We start from the raw sequence: 15929 nt of genomic DNA on the forward strand, positions 1-15929 counted from the left end.
AATCTCCTGCAGTAGGCGAGGCAGGTGAATGAGGAGGGGAGGGAGGTGGAGGAGAACAAGGGGGTAGAGGATGTGGAGAAGGCTTATAAGGTGTGCTAGTCGCCTTTTCCTTCCAAATCTTCTCTAGAGGTGAAGTGTCCAAGGTTTCTTGGAAAGACAGCTTCCTTTTTAACAGTACAAGTGGACAAGCAATAATGCGTTCTGTACCCTTCTGAATATGGAGGCGGCGCTGACGAGCGTCCATAGTCTGCAGAATGGATTCCACAGGAGAAGGTGTAGCTGAAGACTGACTGGAGCGATTTCACCAGCACCAAGGTGGAGTCGGTAGCCGGTCGCCTCAGAGCTGAAGTTCAGACCGAGATGGAAGCGATGTCTCGGACCGAGGTGCTGGAGATCGAAACCAATGTCAGTCTTGGCTGTTTTCAGAGCAGAGCCGGAGTGGCAGTCCAGCAACCTCTACAAGGGGCTTTTTCATAGTCTTTGGGTGGATAGGAGGGCCACGATACTCCCTGAAGTCACCTTATGGTTTTCCATGTCTGACTGCATGTCGGAGTCAGAATACTGGATCAAGAAGGCCACCTGTTAGTCAGGTTCCTCATGGACGTGTTCTTCCCCAAAGATGTCCGGAGTGTCGTTTGGAGTCTAGTGCGCCATCTCCAGTTGATGAGCTTTTCGGTCCCAAAGTGTCTTCCTCGACCAGAGATATCTCTAGGCATCGCAGGTAGCTTCCTGGGGATCAGGGGAGAAGCACAGGTTGCACCAGATGTTGGTCGGTGTGGGGAAATTTTGCGTGGCACCGAGGACAGAAACAAAACTGTGTTCCCATCAGCTCAGCATAATGGTCGGTACCACGTGGTGAGGTAGGCCAGAGACAGGCGAGGATTCAAAATGAGCACTTAGGAATGCACGATCGAGATACAATATCATCAAAAAAGAGAAGATGGAAAGAGATTTTGACCTGGACCGAGTCAAAAGGAGCGAAGATACACACATCAGAACCAGATGGTGGAGAGAAATTAATCTAACAAAGGAGTCGATGCCCATGCGCAGTATCACCAAGAGGAGGAGTCACTTAATCCTGTGACTCCAAATGCTTCTTCGAAGAAAAATAACTTGCACCACTCTGGATACAACACTAGATGTCAGGAGTATGCAGTGCAGCCACACGTTCCATCAAACATGATATTCCCCTAGACCACTGGCTTATTAACAAGTAACATCACACTACAAATGAGCAAAATCCAAAAATGCTCACACATTGGAGCCTTTTGGAATCCTGGGTTACTTCTAGACATCGTACTTTCAAGTAAGTATCGGGCTGATCTAGACTGTGTAAAGTGTAGTCTTTGTACAGCGCATGGAGCTTGGCTGGAAATCAAACTGAAACATCCATATTATTAGACAGCATTTCCCTCTCTGTCTATGGCAGCTCTTCAATACTCTTCCTTGCTGCTTGATTCAGAGATGGGATAATTCAGCAAGGTACTTTTTTTTGTGGCTACTCTCTTGTTCCTAAGAGGGCTCACCTAATTCCAAGTTAACAGACCTGGGACTCTGCATATTTGAGTTTGAACTCCTGATGGGTAACCCCCAGTTGTCTGCGAATGCAGCCTTAGGGCCATCTGTAAAGACATGTTCATTCAGGAACTTTCTAAAAATTGTCACCAAGCATCCACCCATGGACAGGTAGAACCCTCAAGATCCTGACCTCTCCATAGTGTCCAAACACTCCAGCTCCTGCTTCATCCTTCCCACTGAAGTAATGGCACAGTTGTGAAATGTCAGAACAGCATTCATAGCAAACACTACAGCCTCAAATGCACAGCCTTCTGGCTAATTCCAAGGACTGCTGTTCCATCTTCCCCTTCACTGCCTTCATTAAATACATTGACGCCAGCAATGGCCACAGTGTTTAAATTGTAGTAGGTCTAGGAGAAGAGATTCCGCTGGGTTGGAATGACCTCTCGGGAACCTGTGTCACTCTGGATTAAGGGACAGGAGTGGAGTGTGAATAGAAGCCCTTCTTGCCTTTCTTCACTTGCTGTTTTTTCATCTTAGGAGATATTTTGGGGCACAAAGTAGTGCTTAATTTGAGCCTGTGGGAGGCACCAGCACTTATTTTTGGGGGCCAATGCTTAATTTCTGCTTCAAATATTTTTTGAGTGCATGAGAGGGAAAACGCACAAATCGAAAAGATGGAGAAAGAAAAAAAAAAAAAAACCAGCAAATCTGTCCTTAAGGAGAAAGAAGGAACCAGCCAGAGCGAGAAAAATGGGCACTGAGTGTGTGGCAGTGTATTAAACACTTCAAGACAAAAGCCAGGGCCAACACAATGTGCTCTAGTTCCAACACACACTGGTCATGAGCACTGTTTGTTTCATTTTTATGCTTGGCACACTCATCTTAGATAATTATCATTTTCTCATATTTTTTCACGTTTGACAGAGTTATGGGATAGACATAAATAACAAAGTGATGAGTGCAGAGGATCGCCAGGGCAACATGTCTTGAAAGGCTCAGTCCACCTGTGGTTTAGTTTCGGTTCACAACTTGCACATCAACTACTTTTGGATATTGCGAATTAGTGGGTCATCATCTAGTATATTGTGTTTGCGACTTGTGACACCATTTTGAAATTGCGCATGCATCACTGAATAACACCATGCATGCAGCATGTTTTTCTTTTCTGCAAATATAACAGAATAACGCCATTTGCCTGATTTACATGTATGTTGCATTTTTTAGAGTTCCCCTGATGAAGGGTTTCACCCGAAATGCATTGGGATTGATGGTATAAGTCTTCAAAGTTGTTTTCTTCAGATGAAGGAGGACTGGTGAATGTATTTCACAATTTACACCATCAATAAAACATCGGAGGAATGAGGATTGTTGTTTAACTACTGTTGCATCAAGATTAAGTTTGAAAGATTGATTGTGCCGATCTGTCCCGTAGCGTGCGTGTTGGGACTAGAGCACATTGTGTTGACCCTAGCTTTTGTTTTGAATTGTATCGAGGATTGGGAAGATTCCCATACAACGCAGTACCTACAATTGTTTACACAGTTTAAGTTATACTACTTTTGTTTAAAACTGTGTGCGCAATCGTATTGCTTTTTCAAGTGTATTAAAAACTACCAGACTTGATATTGGGAATGCCGTTGTTTAACTGCATCGGCATGGACTTCTGAGCAGAGCTTCGGGCACCGGCATTCTTTAATTCACAAATTAAGCACTGGCACAAAGGCTAGTCCAAAACAACTTAATAGGGAAAGTCATCCAAGGCACTGCCCAGCCTCCACTCGTGTAGTGCTCTCAGATAAACAGTGTGGTGATAAAGAATCAGGAATCCATAGCCAGGTCAATCCATTCAGTCGCCTTTACTGCTACCATACTCTGTATTTGTTAGAATCTGTTTAGGGGGTCACAGGTAAGCAGAGGTAGAGTGAGACCCAACAGTCATAGTGTAAGGCCTTTTACCTCTTGTCCAGGGCCTGACTAGGATTCTGCAAACTGAACACCAAGTGCATGCCTACAGCACCTGAACATCAGTGGTAGCAAGGTGAGTAGTTCTAAACTTCGCAAGAGGTAACTTGGGGACAGATACTCAGAGCTCAACAGTCACACTATTTACACAGTAATTACTATCCAGGATAGTGTTTTGTGAAAAAAAAGAACTACACTCAAAAACTTGATAAGGCATAATGTACACATGTACTACAGGGACTGCTACAAAGAAACTAATCAGGTAGAATGTATTACAGGTGCAGGATCTTTACAGAAAATGCAAACTTCTTCCCAGGTTTGGTGACCCATTAGTCAGTCCTTACAAATGTGTTAGGCTACACAGACCCCCACAAGACTAGTTCGGGTCCTCAAACTTTGTGAAGAGAAACAACTAAATTTCTGGCCAGTCACACTGGGTGAATAAGAAGTAACTCAAAATGTGGGGTACATGTTAGATCTCAGGCGAAGAGCAAACCTCAAATGTAATTGTAGACCACACAGTTTATGAGAGGAATAATCTAAACAGCAGGAACGTTTTTAAGTGTAGAGGACTGCATCACCAACAAATACAGTATAATAAAATGCATTACATTTCATACAATTAGTTTTATGTTACCTATAAGTCAAGTTACTAATATTTTCAGTGCAATTATTTCATACTTACGTTACACCTGGATGGTGATTATACCGCTTCTTTCCAAATCTTGTTTGCTGAGCAAAATAATCATAACGTTCCGATTTCTTCCACATATAATAAAACGAAACACATTCTGCAACAGTTCTGGTAATCACCTGTTAAATAAGCAACATTTTCATTTTTTTAACATTTTAAACAGAAGGGGCTAGGCTTCACTTAGAAACATGCATATCCTGCACTTTAGAATGCAAAACAGACATTCAAGCAATTCTTAAACATTTATCATTACTGTATTTTAAAGCAGACTTCTGTAAGACAAATTAATACTATGGGATGGACAAGGAACCAAACGTAGTCATCAATAGAACTATCCTTTCTTAAATTGTAGCTATCAACTGAAGGTCTCTTTGAAGTTAACCTTACCCCTTGCTCAAGGGTCTCTTCCCTCAGGGCTCTCCTCTTAATTTTAGGATCAACTTGCCATTAAGTGGCTTGACTAGAAACTGCTAGTCAAAACTGTGACCCAAATCTGTGCACACCTCTATATCTAACTTCTAGGTATCAATAAATATCCTACAAATGGCAGAGAGGCTGGGGGAGGTCATTGGGAATATAGTGCAATGGACCACAAGGATGCCACTATCCAAGTCACTTAACTATCAGTTGGAAGCAAGGATAGAGGAGAATATTTTACAAGAGAAACAGGCTGCCGAGTGTTGGGCAAAGATCCTCTGCACAGCTATCAAAAAGAAAATAGACAAGGCATTAGCACCCTGCATATTTTTTTGGTCTCTCTAGGATTTTGACTAAAGAGACAAATCTTTTCAGCGGGCACCTCTGCCAGAAACTAGACTAGGGCACATTTGGCGCCCTCCTTGCATAATCCAGTCTGCACTAGTTCAGAAACCCCTGGTTCCTGCTCTGGCACAAAACTGCACAACGGACAGGGGAGTGACCACCCCCTGTCCAGAGGTGCACAGAGCTCTGCAGGTGGCCACTTAATTTTGCCATTTTGGAAACAAGATGGCCAGGAAGATGACGTCCCTGACCTCCTCGGATAGGTGGGTACTTCGGAGAGTGACCAACCCCCTTTCAGGGTTAATTAAGGGCTGCGCCGTGGGAGGGTCCTTAGATTCATCGAGCAAGACTCTACAAGGAACTCTGCGAAACATCATCTGCTCCTGGCCTCTGGAACTGCTGCTGGTCTGCTTTGGAACTGAAACACGTCGGCTTCTAGTGGGAAGGCTTTCATTGCAACACTTTCTCCGGATCCTGCCAGAATTCTGCAACCTCCAAGGCTGTGCATCCTCCAGGGTCACAAGGACGCGGTTTGCACCTGGAAGCACAAAGGAATCTCTCTTGGAGTGAAGGAGTCACTCCCTGCATCCGCACGCACTTCAAGACAACATTGACCGGCTGGTGGGGTCTGCTGCTCCACAGACATCAAAAGGCTCTGCATCACAGGTGGTGGGCCTGTTGCTTCCTCTGGGTCCTGCTTGTCTTCTGACCAACTTGGGAGACTGTGGACACCTGCCATTGTACTGGAACCCTGTGCACTGGACTGGAGCCCTCTGCACCTTGACTGTTGCTCTTGCCAAGACTTGTTGACTCTTCCTCCAGGAGATCTTCAGGCACCAAGAAGCCCCAGCCTCCAGCACTCCGCAACTCAAAGATTAGCCCCAGTCCTGCAACTCATGAGACGTGGGACTTCTGTTTTGTTGTGCTGCTGAGGACCCCTTGTGTGTGTTCATTGCCTCTGGGTCACTCATGGGGGCTCCAACAACTTCTGCTGGCCTTCCTGCGTGCTGAGGGCCAGTCCCAACTACCCCTCAAGGGTAGAGTCTCCTAGACCTTGATCCTGCTTGCTTTTGCCTGTGCATGTTGGTGACCTGGCTGGTCACTGACCCTCCTGCAATCTGGCGACCAGCGAGTGACAGCTCGTACATGATTCTTGATAACTTCTGCAACTCCTGGACCTCACAGCTGGACTTCATCCTCCACTGACTTGCAAGAACTTCAGCTCTAGGAGTGTCAGCATTGCCACCTGCACCACCAGGGCACCTCCAAGGGTGCTGGACTCTGTCCCCTTCCTTTGCAGGTCCTCCACATCTGGAATTTGTCCTTGGGTTCCACTGGCTTGGTCCATGGGTCGTGACAGCAGGTGGACAATCCAAGACTTCCACTGACTTCAGAGAGAGTCCCTTCTCCCCTTTGCATCCACGTTCCCCGGTGTAGGTACTCCTGTCTTCAGGGTGTCCTCAGGTGGGGGTGCTCTCCAACCTTCCTCTTGTCTTTTGGTTTCCTCTGGGTCCACTAAGAAGGGTCCTGAATCCCAAGAACTCCAACCACTACTCACTGTGTTAGCCTATGGGATGGCTGGATGGGTGACTACCTTGCACCTTTTAACTGGGGGCATTTCCCATACTTAGCTCTGGTGTTTCTATCTACCTCCAGCCCCTCGCTAACTACCACACTTACCTTGGTTGGGTTCAACTTTTTGCATTCCACTTCCTTAGTATATGGTTTGCGCCCCCCCCCATCCCATCCCATCCCCCCCCCCCCCCCCAGAGGGCGCTGTACATTTTTATGCTCAGTTGGTTATTTTGTTTATGTATTGTGTGTAGATATCCCCAAAGGGAGATATACTAAAGGATCCTTTATTTCTGCAACACTTATGTGGTTCTTTTTTTGTCAGTAAGTTACTGTCCGACTACTGTGGTATTGCAAGTGCTTTACAGTACTACTGGATAAGCTTTAGCTGCTCGCCTCAGCTACCCATAGAGAGCTTTTGCTATGTGGACACCTATTCATTATCACTAAGGGTTGCCTGGACTCGGTATAGAGTGCCACACCATAGATGTGCACCATATGCCCAAGTTACCAGAGGTACCACTTACGAGGGACACAGAGGTGCTAAAGGCAGGTCACCTGAGATCAAGTTAGAGGAACCCAGTGTACATCAGTCAAAGTTGCATCAAAAAACAGGCAAAAGTGTGTGTTTTGGGGTGGGTGGGGTTACTGCAACCCAAGTCCAGTTTCTTACAAGAGCCTTAACTTTCTCATGGAGAAGGGACAAATGATCCTCCATCATACAAACATATGGATGTTTGCATAGATTGGCAATCCTGAATTGCCACTTGATTCTGCCATCTTGAAACCAAGATGTGCAGAGGCCCTTGAGGGCATCTGAGTGACCAGGTCAGGCAGGTGACGTCAGAGACCCCTCCTGATCAGTGGTCACTGTGCAAGGTAACTAAACCCCCTTTTAAGGCTGTTTAAGGACTCCCTGGTGGGTGGGTCCCCAGATTGAACTTGCAAGACTCCAATAGGATTCCTCTGCATCGTTTACTTCGGCTCCTGAGACTTCAGGAACCAATAAGACTGCAACTCCTGAGACGACCTCACCTTGCGACTTTGTTTCCCCCGGGTCCTTCCAGCAACTGCAACATTTCCCCGGCTGTGCATCCTCTGGGGATGGCGAGACTTCAACCTGCACCAAGAAGCAAGAAGGCTTCTCCCTTGGAGGGAAGGAGTCATTCACTGCAACCTACTGTGCCTGTTGGGGCTAAAACTGCTTCGGTTGGCTCTCCCGACAGTGTCAGCTCGGACTCCCCTTGCATCTGCCAAGGCTGCCAAAGCTTGTTGGTGGTTCTCCTGCACCACTGACAACCTAAGACCAGACGACCGACGCTGAATACCATCTGCACCACTCCTGGGACTCCCCTGCAGTTCCCGGGCTCCACAGCTAGTGGTTTTCTTCCTCCGTTGACCCGGATCTTCATCCACAGAAGGGTGGGTGGTAGTTACTGTCCCTACTGGACACTCCATTGTGGACTGGACTCTGTCCCCTTCTTTTGCAGGTCCTCTTCTACTGGAATCCACCTTTGGCTTCTTTTAGACTGGTCCTGTGCTTGCACAATCCCATTTCTAAGTCCTCTCGTTACTCCTTGGAAAAACCAGGTACTTACCTCTCCTCTGCTGGTTTCAGAGGGTCACTCAGGAACTCACCTCCTGGAGTCTCTAGTTCTTCCAGCTTCCCTCAATCTACACTTGGTTGGGGCACTTCACTTCGCACACCACTATTTTAGTATATGGTTTGGTCCTCCCCTAGGGCTCTAACTATTTTTCACTAATTCTTATCAATGCTTGCGGTTTCTTGTGCCAATTCCCAATTATTATACATATCTATATATGTGTGTGTGTGTATATATATATATATATAAAAATGCAAAGCATGTGTATCTGCAGCTACACATTCCATCAAACATACATATATATATATATATATATACACACACACATATATATATATATATATATATATACACACACACACACACACACACACACACGGAAAATTTCACTTTCCCAGTGTACATCTGCTTGTGGCATTTAGTGCTGCAGATTCACATGCTGAGCATATATCGCCATCTAGTGTTGGGCAAGGAGTGTTACAAGTTGTTTTTCTTTAAAGAAGCTTTTTTCGAATCACAAGATCCGAGTGACTCCTCCTCTTGGTGATAGTGCACATGGGCATTGAGTCCTTTGTTAGATTGTCTTCCCGCAGGAGGGTGAATTAAGGAGTGAATTGTATATGTACAAATATACATAGTAAATAAATAAGATGTCCATGCAATGTATAAACGTATCTACATAATAAAGTACTACAACGGCTACAGGCTTCTGGGGAGGATGGAGGGCGCATGTAAATCTGCAGCACTACATGCCACAAACAGATGTACACTGGGTAAGTGCATTTTCCATTTGATGGCATGTGTAGCTGCAGATACACATTATGTGCATAGACTGAAAAGCAATCCGTCTCCTAAATAAACGTGGCTAGCCTTTAGGAGTTGGAGTAGTTTGAAATAGTGTTTTAAGCACTGCTTGACCAACATTTGCTTGTTGTTGAGATAACACATCCACACAGAAGTGTTTAGTAAATGTGTGTGGTGTGATCCATGTGGCTGCTTTGCATATGTCTGGCATTGGTATATTTCCTAAGAATGCCATTGAAGCTCCTTTCTTTCTAGTAGAATGTGCTTTAGGAGTTACTAATAGTTGCCTTTTAGCTTTAAGATAGCAAGTTTGAATACACTTTACTATTCATCTGGCTAATCCTTGTTTGGAAATAGGGTTGCCCTTTTGAGGCTGTTGGTAAGCCACAAAAAGTTGTTTTGGTTTTCTAAAGTCTTTCATTCTGTCTATATAATACATGAGAGCTCTTTTGAGATCAAGAGTGTGGAGAGCTCTTTCAGCAACTGAATATGGCTGTGGAAAGAAGACTGGCAATTCCACTGCCTGATTAATGTGAAATGGTGAAACCACTTTGGGTAAACATTTTGGATTTGTTCTAAGTACTACTTTGTGTTTGTGTACTTGGAAGAAGGGTTCCTCTAAAGTGAATGGTTGGATTTCACTTACTCTTCATAAAGAAGTAACTGCTACTAGGAAAGCAACCTTTCATGAGAGAAATTGAAAAGGGCAAGAGAGCATGGTTTCAAATGGTGGACCCATAAGCCTTGTGAGTACAATGTTAAGAATTCCATGCAGGAGCTGATGGGGCTGTAGGTGGAATACCTCTCAAGTCCTTCCATAAAATCTTTTATGACAGGAATTCTAAACAGAGAGTTCTATTGTCTGTTTTTAAGGTAGGCTGATATTGCTGTTAAATTTATTTTAATAGATGAATATGCAAGGTTTGCTTTCTGTAAATACAGCAAACATACAATATCCTAAGTGGATCAATGTTTTTAGGTCGGCAGCATTATACAAAAAGTTTCCATTTATTTGCGTAGCATTGCCTGTTTATAGGTATACCTGCTTGTTTTAGAATGTCCATACATTGCAATGGAAGCTGTAGGTATCCAAATTCTATGACCACAGGAGCCAAATCGCCAGGTTGGGTATACTGGGATTGGGATGCCTGATCTGACCCTTGTTTTGAGTCAATAGGTCTGGTCTGTTTGGGAGCTTGTGATGTGGTATTACCGACAGATCCAATAGTGTTGTGTACTGGTGCCTACGTAAGAGCTATGAGTATCATAATGAGGGAAGTGCGACAGATCTTGTTGACCAGAAACAGAATTAACTGGAGAGGGGGAAAAGCGTAAACAAATACCCCTGACCAATTGATCATAGAGCATTGCCCTTGGATTGAGGGTCTGGGTATCTGGACGCAAAGTTTTGGCATTTCGTGTTTTCGCTTGTTGCGAAAAGGTCTATTTTTGGTGTTCCCCACATGTGAAAGAAATATTGTATTACCTGTGGGTGAATCTCGCATTTGTGTATTTGTTGCTGCGTCTTGCTTAAGAGGTCTGCTAGCTGGTTGTGTATCCCAGGGAAGTATTCCGCTAGCAGGTGAATGTTGTTGTGAATTGCCCATTTCCAAATTGTTTGTGCTAGAAGGGACAATTGGAATGAGTGTGTCCCCCACCTATTTTTGCAGATAATACATTGTTGTCATGCTGTCTGTCCTTATTAAGACTGATTTGAGTATGATCTGTGGTTGGAATGCTTTGATCGCTAAAACTCTGCCAGCAATTCCAAGTGGTTTATGTGGCACGTTTGCTGGATTGAGTCCCATTCCCCCTGTATTGTAAGATTGTTGAGATGGGCTCCCCAACCTGTCATTGACGCATCTGTGATGATGTTGGTCTGAAATGGCGGCCCTTTTGGTAAGTTGGTTTAATTCCATCACTGCAGAGACTTGTAGGTTTGGCGGTCAAACAACTTTAAATCCTGTAGTTGACCCTGTGCCTGAGATCATTGTTGCGAGAGACACTGTTGCAGTGGTCTCAGTTTAGACGTTCATTGGGCACTACTGCTATGAAGATGCCATCATTCCCATTAGCCTCATGACAAACCTTACTGTGTAAGTTTTGTTTACTTGTAATTGGGATAGTGTGAGAAATGTTTGGATGTATTGTGGATTTGGGTAGGCTAATGATAACTGAGTGTTCAGAATTGCTCCTAGAGAAGGTTGAATTTGTGCAGGCTGAAGGTGAGATGTCTGGTAATTTGTGTAGGTTATCTGTTGTGTATTGTGTACGCTGTTGACTGTTTCGAATAGTGCTGGCTTTTATTAGCCAGGTTCCAGATATGGGAAGACATGTATGTACTGTCTGCTGAGGTATGTCGCAACTACTGCTAGACATTTTGCGAGTACCCTTGGTGCTGTTGTTACTCCAAAGAGTAGTACTTTAAATTGATAGTGCTTGCCCGCTATCACAAACCTTAAGTACTTGCAGTGTACTGGATGTATAGGAATGTAGAGGTAAGCGTCCTTTAGATCTAATGCTGTCATGTAGTCTTGTTTTTTTTTTTAACAAGGGCATGACATCCTGTAGAGTGACCATGTGGAAATGCTCTGACAGGATATATTGATCTAGAGGTCTGAGAATGCCATCCTTTTTTGGTATGAGGAAGTATGGATAAGTTACTTACCTGTAAATCCTAGTTCTCTTCCAGGGGTATCCTCATCAAAGTCATAAACATTGAATATTCCCGCCCTTGTGCGGGGACCCCGGAGCATATATAAAATACACACATATAAAGTATGAAATATGCACGAAAAATATATATATAGCATTTTTAGTAGACATATCTTTCATACTAAACTCATATATACATGTGTAAAACAGCAATGCAGGCTATAATCATAAACAGGCTAAAATGCTTTATTTCTATGAAGTTTTTATTTTATTTTATTTTTTAATCATTATAAAATTACAATAGAGAATAAATATCTACCCAAGCCCCCAAAACTGGGCTTAGGGAAATAAGCAGTAGTAATCACTAGAGAAAAAAGAGAAAAAAACTACATTGAAAAACAAAGGGGCATTCTTAGCCAATAGGCTGCATGCAGGTTAACACAGAAGAACCATAAAAACTTTGGCACCGTGCCTTTAAGACCCTGAGCACCTCCAGTATCCCACCATGCCTCAGGGCTGAAGGAGAGGTGACAGTTGGTTCACAGTTAGGTCAGTACTTTTTTACGGTGACAATCTGTGTAACTGATTCGAAAGACAGTCTGTCCTGCACTTCTAGGAGACGTGCGTCCGGGGAGGAGGGTGGGTTGTTTATGACTTTGATGAGGATACCCCTGGAAGAGAACTAGGATTTACAGGTAAGTAACTTATCCTTCTCTTCCAGGGGATCCTCATCAATAGTCCTAAACATTGAATAGATTAGCAAGCCCATCCCTAAACTCTGCGGTCTGTCTAATAGAAGTGCAGGAATAGATATGTACCATGCAAATACATTTCTCAGAGAGGCCTGCCCCACTTGGGCATCTGCTCTTGTATCCGAGTCCAAACAGTAATGTCTAGTAAATGTATGTACAGACTTCCATGTAGCAGCCTTACAAATCTCAGATATTGGAACATTGTTAAGGAGGGCAGCAGTAGCCGCTTTTCCCCTTGTGGAATGCGCTTTAGGTCTAGCTAGTAGTTTGTTAGCCAACTGGTAAGCATTAACAATACAAGAAACTATCCATCTTGATATTGTTCGTTTAGATGCTGCCTCTCCTGTCCTCAAATGACCATAATTTACAAACAAGTGGTTGGAATGTCTAATCAATTTTGTTTTATCCAAATAAAATTTCAGCACTCTTTTCAAATCTAGGGAGTGCAACGCTTTCTCCGCCGGAGTCTCCGGATTGGGGAAGAAAGTCGGTAAAGAGATAGTCTGATTGATGTGGAATTCTGACACCACCTTCGGTAGGAATGATGGGTGAGTTCGCAGAACCACTCTATTGCCGTGAAAAACTGTGTACGGTTCTTTGGAAGACAAAGCCTGAATTTCACTGACCCTCCTCGCGGAAGTAATGGCTACCAAAAAAGCCGTCTTCCACGTAAGGTGTTGCAAAGAGGCTTTGTGTATAGGTTCGAAAGGAGGGCCCATAAGTTTTGACAATACTATGTTCAGTTCCCATGGAGGAGAGGGTCTCCGAATGGGCGGAAAAACTTTTTTCAAACCTTCTAAGAAATCCTTGACTACTGGTTTCGTAAAGAAGGATTCCTGAGAAGGTGACTTACGATAGGCTGTAATGGCAGACAAATGTACCTTAATAGATGATACCTGCAGACCGGACTTTGCCAGATGGAGTAAGACAATAGGACATCCTCCTGAGCCCGTATGGGATTTTGACCTTGTTGACAGCACCATATGTAGAACCTCTCCCACTTAAACGTGTAAGAACGCCGCGTGGAAGGTCGCCTGGACTCTTTCAAGATGTTCATGCACTCCTGCGAGAGCCCTAGGTGCCCATACTGCAGGAATTCAGGAGCCATGCTGTCAAGCTCAGAGAGGGTAGGTTGCGATGCAGAACCCTGCCCTCCATCCTGCTCAGAAGATCCGGTCTGCACTGCAGCCTCCTGTGAGGTTGTTCCGATAGGTTGAGGAGATCTGTGTACCAGAATTGACTGGGCCATTGCGGCGCTATGAGAATCATTCTGGTGCTGGATCTGTAAAGTTTGTTGATCACTACCGGTATGAGGGGAATCGGTGGAAAGGCGTAGAGAAATATCCCTGACCAGTCGATCAACAGTGCATTCCCTCGAGATCCCGGACGGTAGAACCTGGATGCGAAGTCTGGGCATTTCTTGTTTACTTCGTCTGCGAAGAGATCCAATTGAGGCCGACCCCATAGAGCGAAGATGTCTTCGACGACTTCGCTGTGTAGGACCCAATCGTGGGCATCCTCTAGGTGTCTGCTCAGGAAATCTGCTTCCACGTTTTGTTGACCTGGCAGGTGAACTGCTGTGACATTCCTCTGGCCAGGAGCCAATGCCATATCGTTTGGGACTCTCAAGATAGGGGTAGGGATCTCGTTCCCCCCTGTCTGTTCAAATAATACATTGTGGTTGTATTGTCCGTTTGTATTAGGAGAGATCTCCCCTGAATCGATGGAGCAAAAGACTTGCGAGCCAGATGGACCGCTCTGAGCTCCAGCAGATTGATGTGGTACTTCTTTTCGTTGTCGGACCACAGTCCCTGAGCTTGAAGGGGACCCAGATGAGCCCCCCATCCCTGAAGAGACGCATCCGTTACCAGAATGTCGGATGGAATTACCTGGTGAAACGGAGCACCTACTGACAGGTGAGGTCTGTGCATCCACCATTGCAATGACTGACGTGCCGCTATCGGTAGCCGCACTCTGTCCTCCCAGCGACCTGTCCTTTGGCTCCAGTTGTTCTCCAACACCTCTTGGAGGGGCCTCATGTGCAGCCTGGCATTTGGGACAATGAAAATGCATGATGCCATGGAGCCCAGCAGAGATGTCACCTGACGGGCCGTAGGTGCGTCGGATTTTAACAGGTCTTGACACTTCCTCTTTATTGATAATAGTCGTTCCTCCGAAGGATACACTCTTTGGAGCTCTGTCTTTAGTATAGCTCCCAGGTAGTGGAGGTTCTGTGTTGGAATCAAGGTGGACTTTTGGTAGTTGACTTGAAGACCTAGAGACTCGAAAACCTTGAGCACAATGTCCCGATGGCTTCTTGCCTGATCCGGAGATCTAGGTAGGGTAGATGAAGATTTTTTGTTTTCGAAGATGTGCCGCTACCACTGCCACACATTTCGAGAAGACGCGGGGGCAGATTTCAGGCCGAATGGTAGCACTCTGAACTGATAGTGCTGTGAGGCTATCTGGAAGCGCAAGAATTTCCGATGCTTGGGAGCTATTGGGATGTGAAAATATGCATCCTGCAGGTCGATGGGGCACATCCAGTCTCCCTGATGTAGTTGAGGGAAAATCTGGTGAAGAGCCAGCATCCTGAACTTCTGTTTTCTTATGTACTTGTTCAGCAGCCGTAAGTCCAGAATTGGTCTGAAAACGCCCTCTCGGCCTTTTTTCGCCACCAGAAAATAACGGGAGTAAACTCCCTTTCCTCTGTGCGCAAGTGGAACCTTTTCTATTGCCTTCTTTCGTAAGAGGGCGAGAGCCTCTTTGCGCAGCAGGCTGAGATGAGATGGATTGCATTTGGCTGGTGGCAAGTGCGGTGGAGGTTGTCTGAAAAGAAGAGAGTAGCCATTTTCGACAATGTTGAACACCCATTTGTCTTTTGTGATAGAGTGCCACTCGTGAAGAAAATCTGTGATACTTCCCCCCCACCGGAGTGGTGTATAGTGTCGAGGGAAGCGAGATCTCATTGTTTGGCAGGCGCTTTCGGTGTGGACTGTTGAGGTCTACTTGACCCTCGTTCCCTTGTGGCCTTACGAGCCTGAAAAAGAGGGCGTCCCTGCCTTTGCTGTGGCCTCTGGGACCAGTGAGGGGTTTGAACCCTCTGCTGGAAAGGGCGCCTGTCATAAGGCCTATACCTCCGCCTGAAGTCCTTCTTCCTTTCCAGGCCTACTGCCCTCATGGTGTCCACTTCGGTCTTCATGCGTGCCATTTCTTCATCCGTATGGGTACCAAACAGCAAGTTCCCATTGAATGGGAGATTTAGGATGCGCTGTTGTGCTTCCTGTTTTAAACCAGTCAGTCTCAGCCAGGAAGACCTTCTTGCACAGATTCCATGTGCGTACCCATGTGCAGCTAAGTCTGCTCCATCTGCCGCTGCGCTGATGACTTGGTTGGATACCAGACATCCCTCTTGCAGGATCTCTTGGAAGTCCTGTCTCTTCCCTGGGCAACTTTTCTGTGAACCTATTGAGGGAGTCCCACAGAGAACGGTCATACCTGCCCAGGAGTGCAGAAGCGCTGGAGACCTTCATTATAGATGCCGCTGTGCCGCACATTTTTCTCCCCAGAGAGTCTAGATGCCTGCTCTCTTTGTCCGGTGGG

At 45.3% G+C, this 15929-nt stretch overlaps 1 protein-coding gene across 9 annotated transcripts in view; it reads right to left on the reverse strand.

The window, feature by feature from the left end:
* Positions 1–15929, reverse strand: part of MIER3 (MIER family member 3) — a 262722-nt gene that overhangs the window by 43782 nt on the left and 203011 nt on the right. For all 9 annotated transcript variants that reach the window (XM_069222367.1, XM_069222376.1, XM_069222395.1 and 6 more), the window contains one exon: positions 4169–4296. In XM_069222367.1, coding sequence (XP_069078468.1) covers positions 4169–4296 — 128 coding nt within the window. The remainder of the gene's footprint in view (positions 1–4168; positions 4297–15929) is intronic.

Source organism: Pleurodeles waltl, chromosome 1_1, assembly GCF_031143425.1.
Source record: "Pleurodeles waltl isolate 20211129_DDA chromosome 1_1, aPleWal1.hap1.20221129, whole genome shotgun sequence".
Taxonomy (NCBI): domain Eukaryota; kingdom Metazoa; phylum Chordata; class Amphibia; order Caudata; family Salamandridae; genus Pleurodeles; species Pleurodeles waltl.